We start from the raw sequence: 22182 nt of genomic DNA on the forward strand, positions 1-22182 counted from the left end.
CCTTCTGCCTGTGCTCAATATTAGTGCTGCGGTGTACCATACCTCAGCTACTAGAGCAGCCTCCCATCACTGCCCCAGCACAGGTTGGTGGCTCTGAACCGGAGCTGACTCATATCCTGCCATTTGAGAGCGTGGGCAGGCTGGTCTGCCAAGACCTTCAAATTGTCTTTTTTACTCCTCAGTTTCAAACTGACTACAGTCTATAAGAATTCAAATCTGGACAAACAAGATTAGCAAGCTCTGAAAAACCTTTAGGCAGGCTGGCCACTAAAGAGATGTTAAATATACCTTTAAATATGAGATTTCCAAGATGCAAAACCTTTAAGAGATAATGAAGTTCCATCTAGAGGCAAACAAGATCCCTGTCACTTACTTCTCTGTGACATCTTTAAGCCCTGCCTCTGTAATGCTGGCAGGGAGAACTACTGAAAAATTCAAAAAGGACAGTAAGGCCAAAGTTAGCCCTGGTAAAAATAAGTGCTTAAAAGGACTAAAAGAAGTGCAGTTGTCTTTCATTTACTAATAACATCTGGCTTAGCTTCTTTTGCTAATATGAAGCAAAGTAAAAGAATGAAAGCAGAACAGGAATCAGTGTCCCTCAGAAAGGTCCCCCATTCTGAGTATGTCCCCATGCAGGGCTTCAGCATAATTTTTTGATCTCCCCAAAAGCACGCTTCTACCTCTTTTGCCTGCAAAAATGATAGCATACTATTTCATAATAAACAAAAGGAGGAAACTAGAGTAACGGCTGTTTGGCAACTGGTGTGCTACACACAACGCTACTACTTCAAAAAGGCAGCCTGTCAGACAAAACAGGATATTCTCATAGTGGATGAATATTTTCCAGCCTGCCTTAGGCAACGAAAGCCCTAAGCTGGTTCTGCAGAGCCCCTGAGAAAAAAACCAGTACTAACACAGATGCTGTGAAAGAAAAAGGAAGACAGGGAAGGTAAATCACCTGTGCAATGAATCGTTCTGAGAGCAGCTGATGTTTTGTGGTGGCTGGGTCCCTCAGCTCCTCACTGTACTTCTGTCCAACGATCATGATGCTGAACTCAATGATCTGCTCAGTCACAGGTTTCAGTAGCTGCTCATCCTCCTTCTTTATCTCATTATTGATCTGGAGAAGAAGGGAAAAGGGAGAAAACAAGAGGTGATTTAGTGCCTTTTAGGTTTGTTTTGCGCTTTGACTGTTTCTTTTTTTTCCAGGAAATAAATTGTTACTCATTACAGACCATAATCCTATATATCCTGGGTTTATTCCATGCGAAAGGCATATAAAAAGCATCCCAGATGTCTACATGTACATATGACCTGCTATCTGTCAGCACGCTACATTTGTCAGCATGGGTCCAAACACATTCTTACGTGGGCTAGAAATTTCTCCAGCCCCTGGAGACCTGGAGGTTTCTCTGGCCCACGATGTGCCAGAGAGCCTAAGCCCTCTTGATAAATGCCATATGGATATGAACACATCAGGGCACTACTGGTGGGCCACAAAGATGGTCGTGGATATATCTGATGACATGTGAAAACTGCAGTTCAAAGCACAGTACGTTACCTGAGCCATCAGCCTACCTGTTTGCCTTGCACTATAACGGAGGGCTCACGAAGCCTCAGGGACAGAGACGGCAACTAATGAGGCAGTTTATTAAGACAGCAAACTTCTGACTATTGCTTTGTTACTGGAAATCCTGTTTTCCTTTTGCACATCTTCCATCTAGTGCAAGGCACATCTAGCTGACCACAGCTACAAACAGAAATTCAGCTGCGTGGGGTGTTCATGAGGCAAGTTTAAAGTGCACCACCAACAGCTCACGAGCCCAATTGGCAATATAGGTACCCATTTACCACAAGGCTCCTATTTATTATTCCACTTGGAATGCATTCAGAACAACAAGCTGTGCAGTTCAGCTTGAGTAATTAAGGATCCCAAGGGATACACTGTGGTCATCAGGAGATTTGCTGGGACCTCTGCAAAACTAAACTGCTGGACTGCAATCGATAGGTCTGCAGTCATCTGAGCAACCCTGCAGCAATGGCTGTGCAACTTAGCATAGGAGCTTGCAGGTATCACAGCAGCCTTGGGCAGCAGTGAATTCCGGTCCAATTTTAACCTAAGTTGAGTGAGCAGGACATGAAGAGCACCTTCTGCTTAGCTCCCTACTAATTTACAACCAATTCACTATTTTTTCTGGTATACTGAAAGACATGAGAAAAAAAGATCTAGTTTCATGGCTTTGTTCTTGAACAAAATTTGGGGATATTTGGGGAAGGACAGGTTGGCTTAAGTTAAATAACAAGTCTTTTGTTATTTACCTGTGATTGTTGGTTTTTCCCTATTAAAAAAAAGAGCCAAAACCCCAGACCTTTCTGGCAAAACTGCAACCTGTGCTATGCATGGCGTGGGAAACAGAAAAACCTTTCTCCAAATAGCTTAGCTGCCATCAGTGAGTGACTTAGATACTGTATAGGGCCCCTCTATGTATTTTTAGTTAAATTCTCTTCCTCCCCCACCCCTTTTTGAGGGGATAACTCTGTTGAGGTCTAGAATGAGTGGTACACCACCTAAAGCTAGTTGGCATTTGAGAGCTATATACTTATCAGGTAAATATATGCTGTTACTACATAGCTCTTTGAAGCTCAGTGTAGTTTGAATCACACATCAGTCCCCCCCAAAATAAAGGCACAGTCAGCACGTAAGTGCAAAAGATGAGCTTTGCTGGCTCTTGGTCTTGTAATTCCCAACGCATTTTGGCTGTACAGAGCCATGATGAGGTGTGATGTAACTGTATAAAGAGTGAAAATACTGTTGCAGCAGCAGCAGCAATCTAATTCTAGTTTCTTTCTGATTTACTGAGTGGTCTCTGCTCAGGCAGAAATGCTCCAGGCAGTTCTGTTTCAAAAAAGAATAATGGTGTACATGGGACCAAACCACAAGTGTTCTTGGTCCATAATATAAAATCAGAGACAGGACAAACTCCTGGACTTGAGTCAGAAGTTGTCTGCCTGTTTCATATTGAGTGTTTATTCTTGGAAGCGCAACACCAGAGTTCCACAGTCAGCCCTAGAAGAAAGCACAGAGTTTGGCCCAGCTTTGTTTCATGGCCCTACTAGGTTACAGAACTCTGCAGAGTTAAACCCAGCACCATAAATCAGCTTCTACTCATATGCAGCACAGGCAACTTTGTAAGCGTCTCAATAAATCCAGTGAGAGGTTTGTGTTTATAAGAAAACAAAAGCCAGCTGATTCATACTACTGGTTTGCAAAATTTTCTTCAGTGCTCATGTAGGCCAACATATACTGGAGTTGGAATCTAGAGTTTGGGCTTAATTTTTAATCCAAAGGAGCTCTGTCCTGGAACCAGATATTTCCCTGAAACCTGTGTACCGGTCAGCACTTCTGAAAGCCAGCTCACTTTTACAGTGGCATTTAAGTACTTGTGGTAGGCCTCCCTGTGCGGAGAGTTTTGCTTAGATACCATGGTGAGGGTGATTGTAAGACCATAAATAAAAATCCATACATGTTGGCAGGGGAAAAGGAGAAGAGAACTGGAAGGAACTTTCAGGGCTATCCAGGCCACCTCTCTGCTATCCTCGGCAATTGTACCATGTGGACCCTTGCAACATTACTACGGCAATTTAAAGTGTATTGTGTTTTCACAGGAATAATGCTCCACATTCTTCTCCGAGCTTTCAAAAAGCCCTAGGCTTTCACTGTCTTGTCTTGAATCACTAGCAAAATGTCCACTTGGTAGCTCAACTGATCCATTCTCTCTCTCTGTGGGGGCGGCTGTACTGCAGAGCCACTGCAAATGAAAGAGTATCTATCCAGGCAATTATTTTAAAACTTTCTAAAGGTCATGCCCAGATTTTAAGAAATCCTAATCTGTGTTAATACACTATGCTAGCAACACCTTTAAGTACAAGGAAATGCAAATGTCCATAAATGATATTATTTAGGAAAGGCAACAGAATGCTGAACCAAAGGAAAAAGCCACTCACAGAAGTGTCTGTATATTGGATCTCATGGATGGTACTGCCCAAAGGACTCTCAATGGAGATCCCATGAGGGGGAGGAACGTTGGCAGCTGCATCTGAGTTTGAAAGAGAGCAGTATTTTTTTTTAATCCGCACACATGTTATTTAGATACATAAGTAGTTCAGCAAGTGTAAGCTAACTAACTAACAATAACACTTGATTTCTGGTCCCACCATCAAGACAGAAACAACAAAGGAAGAGCAACTGAAACAGAAACAATACATGAAGAGCCTGAGGAAAAGTATCAAATACGCTAATCAGAACCAAATGCTAATGTTCTGTCTAAGCAGGTGTTGTATTTTTGGGAACATAAAGCAAGTTCAGTAAAAAATGTGCGTAGAACTAATTTCTCTAGTAGGATTTTCCTGATTCATTTGATAACCTAATAACATCAGCCCAAAACCTGATCTCCAAATCACAACTGGGATTACTTGGAGGTGGAAAAAAAATCTCAAAACCACAAGCCATCACATTTCTCAATTTGCTATTAATTCAGAATCAGCCTGCACAGCAGCTGGATGGAAACTGACCTCTCAATGTGGTAACATCAGTAGTTGAAGCTGGAGTTGGAGTCCCAGTACTGTCAAATATAAATAAATAAATAAATAAATAAATCAGAAATTGGACATGGTGATATAGATGTTTTAGTTTGGGGTTTACATGTGGTTCTACTGCCACACCAAAAAACACATTTGCAGAATAAATTTGTCATGGTACTACTTTGCTGATAACTTTATAAAAATTAGGCTTCACAGTATTTCAGTTATCCATGTCAATTTAGATGTGAGGTCACTTGCATCTCCACTAGGCGTCCTGTGCCTCTCTCGGGATGCTAACCTCCTCATACCCAAAGGACATGGAGTCACAAAAGTAATTCTGTTTGGCCTGCCAGCGGTTCTGCAAATGAAGCAAGTGTGAAGACCATAGAGATAAAACACAAAGATACCTGTAATATTCTATAAAATGCTCAGATTTATAAAATACTCTACAGAGCACTAAAAATCATAACTGTACTGAAATCACTGCTACAAGATGGGTCCTTTTTACCACACCTTTTACCCTCCTTATTTGGAGATCTTTAAAAGGCCTCAGTTTCAAAACCCAATTATTGCATTCACACGCACAGACACATACACACACAAAACACCTCTAGGCCAAATGTGAAGAAGAAAAACATTGCAGACAAAATCAGATGAAAATAGTCGATCTGAAGAGAAATCAGCAGCTTTGACATGGCTTTAACAGTAAACCCAAGCTCCTTAGGACCAATTCTGTGAGTCCTGAGCAACTTTAAGTTACCAAGAGTGGGAGACATGCTCTGACAGAACCAATTCCTTTCTGAGAAAAATTGACTTTTCAGGTTTGCCATATTTTTAATACATACAGCCCAATCTGTAAGACTGGAAACTTAAGTGCTGCAGAGAAAATGAACACTAAATTTGAACCTCAGAAAATCATTAAAGTTCATTGCATTAAGATATTTCTCTCATTCCTAAAGAAACTCCTTTTTTATTGGTTGTCATACTTGTACCATAAAATAAACATGGCAGAAAGGAGGCTGCACTACAATATTAACAAGAGCTCGTACCACCTAGCCCATGCTTTGCTAGTCTTGCCAGGTCTGACTTTTGATTGTCATACTCAATTACTGACCCTGCAGTCTGCCCTCAAGCAAAGCTCCCACCAAAGGCAAAGGATACTCTGTCTCCATCAGGATGTATAACCAGACTCAGTGTCACTCCTAAAGCAAAGGGCTCCAATGCCAGGCAGACAAGCACATCCAAACTTATATACTAAGATACCTGGGCACAAGGCTAAGATAAAACATATGATAGTTTCAGTGAGTTAACGTGTCTCAGACTCTCTTTTTCCCTGTGCCTCTCACAGGCTTGCACTCGCCAATGAACACAGACTTGAAGATGAGTCTGCTGAATTTTCTGTTCAACCCAAGAATCATTTCACCCATCTTTCCCAGGAGGCATAGGCTAGTCCTGTGCATAATGTTTAACTAGGCCAAACTGGAGTAAGTTTAGGGAATGTTAAATTGCCAAGGGGAGAGCTATGTAAGTATTACAAAATTTTAATAAAAAATAAAATATATAACATCCATATGAACAAAGCAGAAAATACTGATTCAACAATTTAAACAGTACGTTTGTGTACAACTAAAACCTCTGAGCTCTGTGCAAGCCTTGAAACATACAGTTACTTGTGTCTGCTTCCATCTCGTGGACATTATTACCTGTTTTCAGCCAGCACAAGGCAAGGTAATCACTGTCACTAACTATAAGCACAGCAAATATTATCATGATAATTAATGACTACTGAAATATCATGAACTGTTTAAAGAGATTATCATTTGGGGGGGGGGGGGTGTCACACAGCTTTCAGGCATCAGCCAAAACAGTCCTCCGACAATTAGATGAAATTCACTGAAATCCAAACCCACCAGGGACGATGACAGTCAAGCCAGTCGTTTGTTAAGCCAGTCATTTTAATTCATCTCTAGAGAGGAAGAGTCAGGAGAAAACACAAACTAGAGACATTTCCTGGACCTTAAGGAAAGGAGTCACTAGGAACAGCTCGCTAGTAGCGAAGGTAACGATTATAGTAAACATCAAATGCCCTTGTTCCTAATGTGGACAGAGGCCTGAATCCATCTGTCATAATCCAAGGGTTTTAAAGAACATAATGTCAATAATTTCTAAGTCTCTCTGCTGCATCTTTTGCAATCTCAGTAAGTCTTGGCCAGATTTCCAAGAACTGGAAAACAAGTTACTAGCAAGCAAGTAGAATTCAGACATGATATACCTGTGATGGCAATGGCAGAGGATAGTCACGAATAACTCATTCAAAACCATCCATTTCTTTCTGCTAAAAATATCAGTACAAGGATTTAGATTTTCTTAAGAATGCTGATTATATTTTATAGAGATTTAGTTTCCCTGTTTGTTTCTCACCTTAAAACAGAAGTCAAAGCTCTTTCTTAATTATTAATTGGTCAGATGACATATTTTCCAGTTAAATTTACTTAGCTCTAAAGATGCATTACTCTTACCAGTTTTGATAGGCATTAGATTACATCTGTGCCAGAGTCTTACCAATTTAAGGCATCAGTAACTAAAGCATTTACATGTATTATATTTAATAATGGTATGTTCACAGGAAGCACATATGATACTAACTTTTCAGGAGAGGTGAAACAGAATCTGAGAATTCACTTATCACAAACCGCTAACGTAACCAAGGTCACAGAATAAAAAGCCAACAAAAGCAAGATGATGTGCAGTGAACAGCTTTGTTACAGGATTTGTAATATTCTGTTCATCTGAAGTGCTCAAAGCCCTTACATAAACATTAACTAAGCCTTGTATCAACACCCTTTTATTTAGAAGGGGACAGAGTGAAAAATAACTTACTATGGCAAAATAAATTAGGTTCTGAGCTCAACCTAAGACTCATAGGACTTGATTCAGCTACCCACACATAGATGGCCTCTAGTACAGTTCAAGAGGCCTTCAGGTACTCCTCTGGGCTTCCAGCTGCTGTCCCTGAAGGGACAGATCTCCCACAGATCCTGTGTTGTACTTGCCAGCTCTCTGCAATGTGTTTGGTAACTTAGTCATTTAGATCTTTTTGAGGTGCCCTATCTGTGAGCAACTGAATTGAACATCAGATTTTGTGTTTTGTTTACCAGTGTACCACAAGATCAATTTTAACTAAGCTGCTTGAGTTTTTGAAGAAAATAATCCTCAAAGTAAACAAGAAAAGCAAGAAATGCTATGGTATAAACCACACTTTCAGAAGAGGAGCAGTTTCTAAATGGAGAGGCCTAAAATAAATTTTCCAAGTCAAATTACTGCTTACAGATTAAATTATTGTTTGTACAGGTACCAAAGAAAAAATGTCCAACTTTTAAAGGTCCCAGAGCTCTCTCACTGACTTAAATGACATTTGCTCAGCCCTCCAGAAAAATCAGGCCACTTATAGTACCTATATATGCATTAAAAAGTAAAGGTTGAGAAGGTGACAGCAGCAGCAGCTCTTGAATCTTTGCACTGTTTGGGAAAGTTGGTCTCTGGCAGAATGCTTTGCAGGCCTGTAGATCTTACCGACGTTCTCCAGTTAGTGACATTAACTTCTGTGTACAGGGGTTCCTGCATGGTGGAAACCACAAACAAAACTGGGCCAGTGTCTTGTATTAGACAACTGTCACAGTGCTGAAAAGCAGGGTAAGAATAAGGCCTTTGACATTTAAAGCATACCAGACTGATCACCTTAAGCATTACCTGGACAAATTCTTTATCAAGGTCAGGTAATAGACTCTTACTGGTACAGCGTTTTTAACACAAGCTCCCAAGACCTAACCACTTTTCTTACAAAATTCTGGCTCGTATCTGGCTGAAAATTAAAAGCCAAGGATTTAAACGAAGCCTAGTAAAACCTTAATCAATTTATTCAAGCAATACCAGTGAAGAACTGAGCTTGGTCAAGTTAAGAATTATCACTTTCTTCTTAGGAGGACAAAAATACTGGTTTAAGAAACTGTGTTATAACCATTTTATGCAGCAATTTTTGTTTCTTCATTGCTTCACCAGAATTGGGGCTCAGAACTGTGAGGTTTACTTTCTTTTTGCATCCATAGCCTTCTCCTTCCCCTTATAATTTTAATTTTTCAAACGCCCATTTTATTAATTCCTAGAACAGGAGCAATAATACCAGATATTTCTAAGGAAACCATTCAAAATGCATGTGACAATGCATTGCTGACTTCATCTCATAGTGACTGACTGAACACATTGCTTTTAAGGTAAACACAGATTCAAATTTCACTTTAGTTACTGAGTTGAAAATAGGGGGGCTTATTTATTTATTTTTTAACCCCAGCATTAATCCACAGGCCAGGCTTTACCTTCAGTTATACTCACACAGCTGAGTCACTCCAGGGTGGAGGACAATATTCCAGCAAGAGCTTTTTGTGACGTTGAGACAAGTACATATGACGGAAATGTAATTTCTCTTGTCCTGCCTGCATAAGTGGAGCCCTGGACCACCTTGGCTGAGCAGTAAGCAAAATACAAAAATATACACGTGTATGGAGAGGCAGGAAGCAATGGGTACAAGCAGATGTCTAAGCAGCAGAATGAACAACACTACACTGTGTTTCCTTGGCAGAAAGCATGGGTTTCAGATCACAGAGTCTGTTAGACACCTGAGCCTAGGCAGTGGTAAACAAGACCCATAAGGGTCTCAGAAGTTGATCTGAAGCAAACAGTGCTTACGGACAGCCTATACATATTAGTACAACAAACAGCTCCTGCTATATTCCTCTCTTTCAAGTCCCATATGTACTTTTGTGTGACATCAGTCACATCACGAAGAGATGACTCCAATGACAGAAGAAGAAAAATGACTTCATAGGTTCCAATCCACCAAAGCACTTAAAGAGTCGCATTAAGGACACACAACTAAAGAGCCTAAATAAGTGCTTAACTGCAGTCATGACATGTTATTGAGAAAAAAACACCACTCGACCTGTCAAACAATGCCTCAGTGATACCACTTATTTTTCTTCCATGAAATTTTATAAATGTTTTTCTCTGCATTTTTGTGCAAGATTTAACTACCTCCTCAACTCCATGGTGGAAAAAGGTACCCTTTCCAGACTGTACAGGTTCCAGATGTCCATCAGTTCATTTATCAATTTGAATGTCCTAAAGGCTAATTTGCCATGTCAGGCATTTCTTTTTCTTAAATATTATTATTTCAATGCTCATATTGAAGAACTTTGCTCAAAGAAGGGAAAGTCATTTTTATGGTCTGAACTCACTCTTTTTAAACATCTTAATCATGAGTTATTGAACTAAGTGATATGCAATATCAATAGTACTTTTATACAAGTACAGAAATGCAAGACTGAACCTTGCATTCAGATTCTTTTCTTTTTAAATTGTCCTTACATTTATTTTAATTTTCATGTAGTCACTTCTTGAATATTGACCTCTTTTGTTTTTAATTAAAGCAGGGCAGGACAAACTTGACAGTAGGCAACACAGAAATAAATGCACAGCTAAAAAGAAACAGTGTGAAACTCTTCATTTGGGGTAAAGCTGTGCAGATACTCAAAAATATCTGAAGCCAGAGCAATACTGTTGCCAAGTCCAATGGCAAATAATAAAGGAGCTCAGGTATGTTTCTACTCCACTGCAGGCAGAAGTGACTGAAGTGTTGAGATGATCCCAGCATGGAGGACACAGACTTGTCTTTCATGCAGCACATTTAGATAAGAGATACCAAATTTGAGTTGATACACTAACCACCCAATGCTGATGAAATAGAGATCCTAAATTTGCCAACGCATCTGAGAGTAGAGAAGAGAGGAGCTCCAGACATGGTTTACTGCAACTAATTTCAGTGAGTCCAGAATCAGAAACTATCACTCAGAAAGGACAATTGCTTTCATTTCTTACTTCATCTTATTTGACATTAAGAGCCACTTCAGAAGAAATGCAAAAGCAATGCATAATTATATTCACCCTTCCCAAATATCTTCACTCCTTATGTTTTCCTCAGTATGCTATCATGCATACAGCATTCAAGCAAGGTTATGACATAAAAGCTACAGTTTTCCCCTGCAGCATTTTTGTGCTACTCCTTTTCCTTCAATTGATTCTCAAGATCTGATATTTGACCCTGCCAGAAATTAGAAAGGACACTGCCCCATTGTCATGGGACATACTCCAGTATTAATAGAGCAAACTTCATTATGAAAAATCATAAGGGCCTATTGAATAAAGAAATGAATAAAAGCCTTTAGCTGATATAATACTCACACACTTCTGACCCAGGCAAAACACCACAACTTCTATGAGGCTGCTGTATAGACATCTGCATTACGTCCCATATATTACTTTTCCTTTTGGTGAGCTGCTCTCCTAAGTGGTACTTGTTTAATCCCTCAAGTCCATAAAAGGCCAGGCTGAGCGTTTAACCTGTGTGAATGCAAGCACTGGTCTTACTGGAACAACTTTCATCCTGCTGTTACGTAATTGTCAGTAATGCTGGATCGTGAGTTATTCTGGGATGTAAATTACACAAGCGCAAGCCACCTCTTCACAGGCTACGCTAAAACCATCCTAGTGTTTAACTAGTTGAAACCAGCTTTTTCCAGCTAGGTGGAGACACAGTATTGACATCTAGGTAGGATTATCTGATGTGTCTTAAATGATTTAGGTCACAGCTTCAGTTCTACAGCTGTTTATAGCTTTCAGCACAGTTCTGTTTTATCCTAGAAAGGTACTGTCATTAAAATGACCAACAGACATCAAAGGTCTGTCTTCACTTCCAGATCAGCCCGGAATTAAAAAACTGATACCTCAATTGTTTCATAGGAAAAAAGATTGGTCAAAGATGGTAAAAAGAAAACACTCTTAGTTTCTTGTACTGGCGCTACACTCTAGAAGATAAGAGGAACCAATTGCAAAAATTCCTATGCTCCTAGCAGTGAGAAAACAGCCTGGGAAAGAACCCTAGTGTTAGGCCTCAGAACTGAAGTAACTGCTTCTGCACAGGGGTCAGAGAAACTGGTGTTCACCAGAGCATCCCTGTTAGACCCCTGCTCCGAGGCATCCTCTGGAGAAGCCTCTCCTTCCCCGGCTGTGCAGAAGCCTCTCCAGGGCATCATTCAGACATCTGAAGCTGGTGCCGTCAGGGCTCCAGGCTGAGGGAGAGAAAGGACAGTGCTGCCGCCCCTTGAGAAACAAGGGCAGGTCAGATGCGCAGCTCGGCGGTAGACAGCGTTGTTCACATCACTGCCCTGCCCTGCCCGACATACCCTTCTGTAGGACCAGTCTCTCTCTCAGCACACGTGGGTCAGCCCCTGCCTCAGCAAGAGCTGCTGCAGGAAAGCCAGTGGGCTGGCGATCAGAGCACTGCCCGGGAAAGAGCAGAGCCACATTGCTCCTGTACTGGGGCAGGCAGCTGGATTTCGCACGCTGTGCCTTAAGCGCAGGACAATCCTGGGTCAGGTACCTACTCTGATTTATTACAGCAAATTTTAAAGAGGTCTTCATTTTATTCTGATATGTATTGGCAGGTCTCGTACATTATTGCAGCAAAACCACATTCCATCTAGCTCTGGAGATATTCTTCGTGCCACACAGTATATGTATCTCTCTCCTCATACAAAACTGCAGATTGAAGTCAGAACCCACGCAACTAAAAAGCAAGCCAGAATATATGGTTTCTACCCATGGCAGCCAATCTTGGCTTTATTTTTATATAAGCTTGGCTTACAAACTTCATGTCTTAAACCATGTCCGCCTTGTGGTGCACAGGTGTGCAGAACTGCCCTTAGAATAGAGGTTTTCTTAATATTGCCAGAGCAAATTATGTGTGTTTCTTCCTGATGCTCCATTATCCAGAGCAAATCTGCCTCTTTCTATCTCACTGCTTTAGTCCTGTATCACTCGCTCTATGCTGTAAAACACAATCATTTCCAACCACAAATCAAAAAACAACATATAGCAGAAAAGAAATGATGTAGTAAAGCTAAACTGTAAACAGTAAAGCTGTGATAACAAAGATCCTATTTTAAAGCTATGAACAACCTCAAGTAACATATACTGGAATAAAAGCAGTTTAAGAGAGCATTTTAAGAGAGATGCAATATAGTCATGCAGCAAATTGAGTTAGGTTAAGCTTGCCAATTGTCTACTAGCTTTAGTAGATGCAAGGCCCTTTAATGCCTGTCACAAAGCACTAGGTAAGGTGTTCTTTATATAAGTACATAATTTGTATCCTGCATCTCTACATCTAGCAGTTTTCCTGAACGATCACACTGAGAGATACCTTAGATTTTTCAAACTCAAACTTCTTCAGAAAGATGATTTTTTTCAAAGCTTCCAACATTCAAACTGAAACAAACTGCATCTCTGAATTCACCTTTGCTGATAAATAAGATGTAGTTCCATTCATGTCAAGAGCCAGCCTACAGAACAACTGATGTTAATGAGGAAAAAAAATCAGGCCCATGAAGTTTACAAGGACAAGATTTCTATTTCTGTGATTTTCTCTTTAAAAGCAAGAGCATATAGAACTTTGGCCGATGTTACAGGAAGGAAGCTGAAGAGATTCACCCTCCCCAATTTACCTGTGGGCTTAGAGAGTGCTCACATCAGAGAAAAGTTCAGCTCAATGGCTGAAATATAAACCAATCTCCAAGGGATCAAGTCTGCCATTACCTTCTCATGCTATTAATTTTAAAATATAATATCGTGGTTATGAAATCATTATCAGAATAATTAATTTGTGGTTTGAGCTTGCCTTTTTTTTTTTTTTTCTAAGCTTATTAAGTGACTCCTCCAGTAAGTGATCTACTCATATTTATCATGGCTTTATATGGCCTGTAAAGCAGGGAATTGAATCAGCCAATTTTTCAGATGAGTTCAAGACTAAGTTGTTTGGGTTTGAATTGCTCTAAAAACAGTTTAGATTAATTTCTGTTTGGGAATGGAGTAATAATGACATTAACTGGTTTTGCTTCTAGTTCAACAAAGACATGAAAATACTGATTCAAGTTCAGGTCTGCTTTGGTAAAAGGAATTGCAATTCAGACTAGTTTCAGTTTGATTCCCTTGTTAAAAATGTGAGGAGCCCCTGCAGCTGATCCCCTTGTAACAGTGTTTTTAGAGCACATCTCTCAAAAGTTTTTGAAACAGCATTTTTATAAACATTCCACTTTTCTGCTTTTGGTGATGATGACCAAGCCTGATGACGACCTGAAAGCCTTTGGGAAAGGTTCACAGAATAGCCAGAATACTAACACAAGTCACTGTGGACACATCTCTTTCCCAAAGTAGCTTTCCCCTACTAAACCTCTTCAGGTAAATAGCCCGCATCTATGCTCAACTGAAAACAAGGAAATGATGGACTTAAGCAAAAGAAGCAGTCCTTTACCAATCAGCCGAGATATTTTCAGCATGCCAAGGCTGCTGGGACAACCTGCCAGAGCTTTGCAAACAAGATGCACAAGATTTCTTCATCACATTGAATCTCTTTCTGTAGGCCCCTTTGCACCAAGGTGAATTTTGTTTTTTACTTCTGTTATTAAAAACAAAATCTTCAGTGCAAAAATCAACTCTAGCAGCAGCAAGAGCTAGAGAAAGGACTGATCAAGAGGTTTTAAAAAGTGAAAATGACTTACCCACATGACCAATCGGTGCAAGAGCTGACAAGAGAAAAAAAATAAATAAAGAGAGAGAAGGTGTTACAAAATGTCACAACTCAGCCTTGCTGTTATCATCAGACAGAATAAAACACAAGGCAAATGCAGATACTTACCCATCCCTTGCTTCCTTTGTATAGGACAGTTTCTGGAAAATAAACAAACAAACAAATCCTAAATATATTTGAGAAACATAAGATGGAAGGAACTGAAATGCAGTTTATACCACCTTCTTCCCTCCCCTTTGCCAAAATAATTCTTTTTTCTTTGTTCATATATTTGCTAAGTTCAAAATCTATTAGCAAAGCCCCTGGTGAAAACAGAACACACTCTACATTTCCCAAATACAACTGGTGATTTTAGAAACTCAGCCACAGACACCAAAAAGAACAGTAGGTTTGTCAGAAGATGCTCTACGTTTCTGCATTGACAGCAAATGCTCTGCATTTTCTGAAAATCAAGTCCCTCTAAGTGTCTTCAGCTGAACACCCAACATCACTATATACCTTTGAAAATTTAGGCTTAGAGCTTTTTAACTTTCTTCTTGTACAGATCTGAAGGAAATATACCAAACAGGTCAAAAATGGAGCCAGAAAATAGTGACCAGATTCAACCTCTCTTATCTGAGTGCAGGCTAACAATAAGATCCTTTTCAGTAACAGGTCTTAAGAAATACAGCATTTCTTCTGCTACATGTCCGTAGACTTAAAGCATTTTTTTTAAAAATATAGTTACAGCTTAAATCATGTAGTAGGATTTATTTGATGTCTTTGCTTGGGTTATAAAAGTGACAGGAAAGATATTTTTTCATTTATTAGTGTATCAAGGCTAGGGCAGGGCTACACAGGTCAGTATTTTCCAGATTCTTAATCAAAATCCTCATAATATTAGCGAAATTGGTTCTAGAGAGCAGTTGCAAGAGTTTCTGAGGGGAACTTCAGAAGAAGTGGAGGAAATCTTGAGCAGTTTGTAGCATACTGATAGCTGTTGAGGAATAGCGCTATATCCTGGTGCTACACCAATGTAGGCAGAACATTAATTATTTATGGAAAAGTGTTGTCTAGAAACAAAGTTTGTTTTTCTCCCTCTGTTTTTTTTGGAAAGGGGCTTGGGGGTTCATCTATTGGGTTGGCTTTCTTTGCGCAATCAATGCGGATATATTTTTCAGTAAAAACACAACCCGAAGTGGGTCAACTTAAACGCCTACTCTGAAGTCAAATTACAATGAACTTAACACACAGTATTTCCTCTGTGAAAACTCCTCTGCAAAATATCCACATGTGTTTAATGACCTAAGGACTGACACTCTAAGCATCCCTGCTAATTCTTTTTGTGAAATAGGAGTGAAAAAGGTAAAAGAGACTTTCCAAGCAGGCTAGCCTGCTTATTCTTTTAGCCCATATTTCTAAGGAGGCACAGGGGTTTAGTCTTCTATTGATTAGGAACCACGGCAATGTCTTTAACTTTCTCTTCTTTCCAGGACATCAGGGGGCAGTAGGGGTGATCACAACTGGAGAAGAAGGGCTAGAAGGGCAGCCTGGACATCAGTCTGTTGTAATGCTGACTTTGGTCAGTTCACTTTTCTGTATGTTCTTTGGCCAATCTTAAATGTATGAGTCCATCAAATGAAGTATTTGGAGATACTTTCATATGAAGAACCCAGACACAGCGAGACCAGTTTTAAGTGACAAATGAAGAAACCAGCATGACCAGGTAGTCTAACAGTGGCATGTCTAACTCAGGGTCCATAAAACTGTACTGGAAACTTCAGATATTCATTAAGGGGTTGTTATATTGCTCTATACAGTGCCTGTACTCAGCTTCAAAGCACTGTGATCTGCATTAATTCAGAGGCTGATTCCCCCTCTCTGAGCTTTCAGAAATTTATATTCAATAAGTAACCCTTTTAGTAAGCGGTATTTGCTTAGGAGAAGAGAGGCCTTCTTCAGTGTTTAGTCATAACAGTTTGTAGGTGCTATTAAAAACAAACCTGATTATCAGGAGCTCCATATATCTTTTTAACACGGCTGCTAGTCAGTACCCAGCACCTTTACTCACGAGGCCCCAAAGGCCACTGGCTGCAGCGGCCAGTATAATCACACCCACTTCACCGAGCGAGGAGATGGAGGTGCCTCAGCCAAGGCTGCACCGCATGGCAGCGCTGGAGAGCTGGTGGCACCCAGTTTTCTGAGCCCGAGGCCCAGGACCTACCCACTGCATCTTGCTATGGCCAAATCTTGTATTCCTATAAATTGTAAGGATTAAGAACTGACCAGACCTGAGATGCCATATTATTACTTCAATGGCCAAGGCCTAGAAATACAAACGTGACACACCCTGTCTCCATGTCTACATTTAAGAAAGCCTATCAAATTACTCAGCTCTCATCCAATTTTGTAGTAAACTAACAAAGCCTAATACTGCATGATTGGCTTTGAACGACAGCCTCTGCAAGGGGTAGCTGGATTACTCCTTAATTCACCTAATTCCAGACAGAATATTATCTTCTCATTATAAATCAAGACTTTTGCAAATGAAAGTAATTTTAAAGGAATATGTGCTTTAAATGAATGTTTAAATGACCTGACTTCACCGTTCTTTCTCAGACAAATAATATCCCACTAGATTCAATGGAAGTTTTGTTTGAGAAATAAGGTTTGTATTATAATGCTGAATGTTTGTTTCAGCTGAGGATGTGAAAATGAAGCATCCTCCTATTGCTAAGCTGATACAGTCTGCAATATTTTGTAGTGTGATCGCTCTTCTTTCTCTTAAATGTCTACTTTGCATTCCACTCTGGGGCGAGGACAAGTACTGACATGCTGAATTTCAAGGCAAACAGACACCTTTTTGCCCTAATTAAAAGCCAGGGGCTCTAGAACTCTAATTTTGGCTCTGTTCCTCATTTAGTACAGAATAGCCTTTGCCAAATCATCTCACCCCTCTGACTCAGTTCCTTCATTTGCAAGATGTAGTTATAAACATGTTCCTACCTACCGCACAAGGATCTGCAAGTATTAATTAACATCTCTACCCTTTGAATACTTGAAGTGATCTATAAATAGCTGTGCATAGTAACCTCCCCAAAGCCAGAGGCCATGGCTTTCACTCAGTGAAGCTGCCTCTGCAGATGCTTTGTATAAAATTAGTTTAATCCACTGAAGTGAGACTTTCCTAATATTATTATACCAACTTTTCAAAAGCTGGCACTTGGCACTAGTGTCTCCCCTTTTCAACAGACTGCACTTAGTTTTATATAATACAAAATTATTGCAAATTAATAAAACTCCACAGCATTAAAAAGAAACTACAACAATCACTGAATCACAAATAGTTCTGACTGGATGCATGAGCTTCTGCCAACACACAAACCTGCAGAAAAGCAATCAGGATACTTGTCTGATCCTCAGAGATGATCTTTATGCACAGAAGACAAAATATCTTTCTTGGAGATAATTCCAGACAGGGGAAGAAGGTGGAGGAAATGTCAAGGAGATTTTAAATAATCTCATATTAGTTTAATCCCATGTGTGTAGGACTGTATCAGGTATGTTTGATTTAACACAGCTGTACACATCATTTCCAACAGGAAAATCATATCAAGAAACAATTTCCTCTTTGCCTGCCCTGATCCCCCACCTCAGTGTGCTGCAGCAGCACAGTTCTTACAGAGGCAGGGCCGAGGCCCAGAGTGGGGGGATTCGAGGAGGCAACAGGACAATATCCAGACTCAAAGCTGAAGGTAAAGGCCAGAATGAAGAATGGTGCTCTGAAGGACAGACTGGCAAGTAAGGTGACAGTGTGGTCTACAGGGAGCAAGAGGAGGGTTTAGAGGAAGAGAGATTGTTTTAGCCACATTTGATTTGAACTGAAGGCTAGAGATCCATGGGAAAGTGTCAGAGACAAGCCAAGGGTCCAGTCTGTCCAGATGGAATCAGCTCCACAGCAGCACAGAAATGATTCCTCAGTCTGTGTCCGTAGGCAGTGCTATGTAGAAATGAGGTACACAACAGGGAAAGCAAAGAACAAGATCTGCAAAGAAAAGGAGCTGATCAGACAAGGATGATGAGGATGAAGCATTGTTTCTGAGCTCACTACTGAAAGTTTCTGTGATGTGCCAAGAGTCAGAGACTGAAAAGGAAGATTTAGGCTGGAACTGGAGGAGAGTGAGCAGAAAGAGAATTAACACAGAAAGAACTTAACGGATGAAAGGGAGATAAGGCAAGATTTGGAGAAGCAACAGGGTTTGGTTAATTTACTTGCGTATGTGTGGTGTGGAGACTAAAACACACTTCCAATGCAAAAAGAAAGAGCCAAAGTCAACAGGACAACAGTAAGTGCAGGGATAAGAAATGGGTGAGGGAAATCTGAAAGAATGGTTCAAAGGCGGACAGCTGAGGAAAATTTTTTGTTCCTGTAAGCAAGCAGGGAAAGAGAAAAAGAGAGAGAGTTGAAAGAGAGCAGAAGAGAAGGTGACATTTCTTCAGATTTAGTAGAAGCTGGAGATGTCCTGTGCAAAGAAAAAAAAAATTAAGGTCAGAGTAATCAAAAAAGTACTGGAGACTGTGAATAGGACATTCGATTAAACCAAAGAAAGACACATGCTTAGCAAGGAAGATCACAGAACAGGAGGAGGAAAGACAGTGGCTTTCTGCCTCACAGAAACCTTACAAAGACAAGATCAACTACAGCATGAGGTGGTCAGAAACTACTGCATTGGAAGTTAATGGTTACAAACAACTCCCTTCACTGGGGTGCTAGATCCTCCCTTTGAACACAGCTCAGAATTCAGGCAAAATCATGTTATTTTACATTGCTGAGTGCCCACTTCAGCATGCGAAGGTGGTATTTTGATATGCTATCCATCAAGGCAGCCTAAGGCAGAGCTGCCTACTACTCCTTTTATCTTAGTCTCCCTCACTGAGCAGCTAGGCTGTGCTCTGAACACACCGAAACAAGCAGAGCTTCTGATGGACTGAAAAGTCAACACCAAACAAATGTACTGCTGAGTTAATGCAATTGCAATTTTTGCTCCTTGGTCCAGCTGCTTTTAAAGGTGTCCTTTCGTAGGTAAGTACCTCCTATTACTGTCCTGGTGATTCCTTGTTTTCTTGTCTGTGTTTTATTTCTGAGACAAAGCTGTATTACAAACACCTTTCAATGGCTAACTTAGCTCACACCCCACTAAAAGCACAGCTCACAGATCTCCCTCTTACCAGCATCCAAAAATCACACAGCTCTGCTTCCTTTGGAAGGGATTCATAACCTAACCCATGTTGTCACATGTCTCATGCCCAGCCCCATTCAGATATGCCTTGCTAAATATGAGGCTTTATATGAGCCCTCAGCAGATATAGCTGAATATCTGCTCAGTCATTTAAGTTTCATGAGCTCCCTTAATTCTTCATTTCTTATAACATCCTTTCTCTGTGTGCCTTGTTGTAGATTGTCATTGAATCTACAGGGGAACAGCAACTCATTAAAACTGAAATTTGACTGAAATTTGGAGAAATAGAATTTGGGACATGCAATCTGCCATAAAGGCCTCATTCATTCTATTACACGCCCATGCTGAAAATACAGGATGCAGACAGGACATTATGATGGGACCACTGCAGCACCGTGCTTTGGATGCATTTTACTGTGGACTCGGGAAGGAGATTCTACTTCTATTGGAAAGGCAAAGATCCACCCCAAATTTCCATTAGAATCTCTTGGTAAAACCTAAATTTCCTAAACTTTCCGGGACTTGTAAAACATCAAGTTTCAGAATTACAATCAATTTTAAAATGTTGCAAAATTAACAGATGAAACAAAACAATGACAAAAGTCATGGAAGTCAGGGGGCTTCTTTGCTTGCTTTAAGTGCCCTGCTGAACAGAAAGGTCCCAACAATTACCTTAACCCACCATGACTGAACTGGATGTGCAGGAGTTGAACAGATGATCTACAACTGTCAGTATTTGATGTCCTAGCCACCCCCCAGGAAATACTCTTAGACCTATTTCAAGCTGTCCATTGTACTGGTAAGTCATACAGGCTACTTCCTGTAACTCTCGTCATCCATGGGGGAAAAAGCTCTATGCAGACAAAAGTAAGGTTAAGCCTGAGGCACGGCCCTTTGTGCTACATGGAGGAAGGATGTATGTCTCTTGCTCCAGCAGGAAAGCTCTCTTCGCGATTACATACTTTTCCCACCTTGGCTCAAGTCTTTTCTCTGTCTTTTGAGAATAAGGACTCTGACACCACCACAAACAATAAATGCCCAAAGGGCAAAGTCATGGGGTTACGAGATCCTCTATGTGCTAATGAGACAGGCATTTCTTTTCTTTGGCTTCGCTGCTTCACATGCCAGCAGTAGCTTGGCAGCTATACAACAATGCTGTCACTAACGCAGAATCAGTCTGCCCTGTATTCAACATCCTGACCATCACCCGCCCCTCCCCCCCCCCGGCCTGTATATGCAGCAGTCTATCTATTCGTTTTTCTGGATAAAAATGTATTTTATTTGATAGACATATCAGTGTGGGTTGGGCTCAGAGCACACTGGGAATCAAAAGGATAGTAAATGAGAGGCCGTAAAACCGCTCAAAGTAATCACACCACAAAATCTCCAACTTTTTTTTTTTTTTTTTTTTTTTAAACACAGCCAAAGGCAACCTTCAAAACGTCAGCGTCAGCTGGATGTTATAATGTGACTTCTATTACAACAACAGTAAAAAGTCTTATACCAGGCATGCACGTGTTCTGTTCCCCTGTTTGTTGTGATACAATGTCGGGCTAATGAAACAAATGGGAAGCCAAATAAGTTTATAAACATTACTTGATAAAGGCTGTTTCTTATCCCCATTGTTTCTTATTTTTCCCTCCACTTCTAATCACAGCACATATATGGATTATATTCATAGCGAGACCTGACCTTGTGTCTTGGTTTATGATCACATACGCTACAAGTCACTCACCACATTCCTAATGTGAAACCATCTGCGGCTCCATCAAAAATCTAAGTAATCACGGTATTTGCAAGGTATTTGCTATAAAATAATAGGTACTCACCAGCATCTTTCAACAGATGCTGAGTGTTTACAGTGTATTCTGCACACTGTTTGCTTTTAAAGAACTGCAAACTATGCTTGATTTCACATCTGTTTTTTTAACCTCTCGAAAATATCTTTTTTCCTACCACTCTTCCAGGGCTTTCATCTTCAGTTCTTTTAACTTTCTACCTTCATACTTAAACATTCTGTGCAGCATTTTCTCATACAATTGGTACAAAGTGTTGCAAGCAACTTCCTATATTAATTGCTCTGTATACGCTAGAGGTGGGTGAGCCCCAAGGTGTGCAAATTTCAGCTGAGAACACCACAAAGCCCCGGTTGCCACCAACCTTCTGAACTTTTCACATCTCAAGCGAGTACTTTTGGAAGAGCACCTGGTTGATGTGGTACACCTTCTCCAGGTGCATCCTGCCTGAAACAATAGCAGAGTTTCGTGTGGTTGAAACTAAAGGGATTAATAAAAAGGAAAATAAAACCCTGTTACCTGAGACTTTTATTCCACCTAGCTCAATGTCTTCTTCCTAATCACAGTAAGCACAGAGGCCTCAATGAATGTTGTATGAAGCTCCAAAAAATGGACAGGAGTCACAGCCTTAAAAGATCCTCAGTGTGTTAAGGAGAAAGGGTAGACAACTGGTCTACCAAAAGAAGTTCCTCTGACTCTAGTTACTTGTTTCTCAATTTGCAACAGGTCCATGTCTATACATATTGCAAACAGAAAAGAAAAACGCAAGTTCGATCACCAACAGATTTGCTCAGTCCTAACACCCTGCACAGGAACCAGCTGTTCGTATCGCCCTGTTGAGCATCTTGTGTTAGAGGAGGGGGCGCAGGCAAAGCCTGGCTGGGGAGCTTGC

The 22182-nt window shown here is 40.5% G+C and overlaps 1 protein-coding gene across 9 annotated transcripts in view; it reads right to left on the reverse strand.

Moving 5' to 3' along the window:
• IMPG2 (interphotoreceptor matrix proteoglycan 2) overlaps window positions 1-22182 on the reverse strand; it is a 64891-nt gene that overhangs the window by 22427 nt on the left and 20282 nt on the right. For all 9 annotated transcript variants that reach the window (XM_026080503.1, XM_026080504.1, XM_026080505.1 and 6 more), the window contains 5 exons: window positions 14384-14415; window positions 14247-14270; window positions 4573-4622; window positions 4006-4097; window positions 959-1120 (listed from right to left, as the gene is read on the reverse strand). In XM_026080503.1, coding sequence (XP_025936288.1) covers window positions 959-1120; window positions 4006-4097; window positions 4573-4622; window positions 14247-14270; window positions 14384-14415 — 360 coding nt within the window. The remainder of the gene's footprint in view (window positions 1-958; window positions 1121-4005; window positions 4098-4572; window positions 4623-14246; window positions 14271-14383; window positions 14416-22182) is intronic.

This window comes from Apteryx rowi, unplaced genomic scaffold, assembly GCF_003343035.1.
Source record: "Apteryx rowi isolate R43461 unplaced genomic scaffold, aptRow1 scaffold_524, whole genome shotgun sequence".
NCBI lineage: Eukaryota > Metazoa > Chordata > Aves > Apterygiformes > Apterygidae > Apteryx > Apteryx rowi.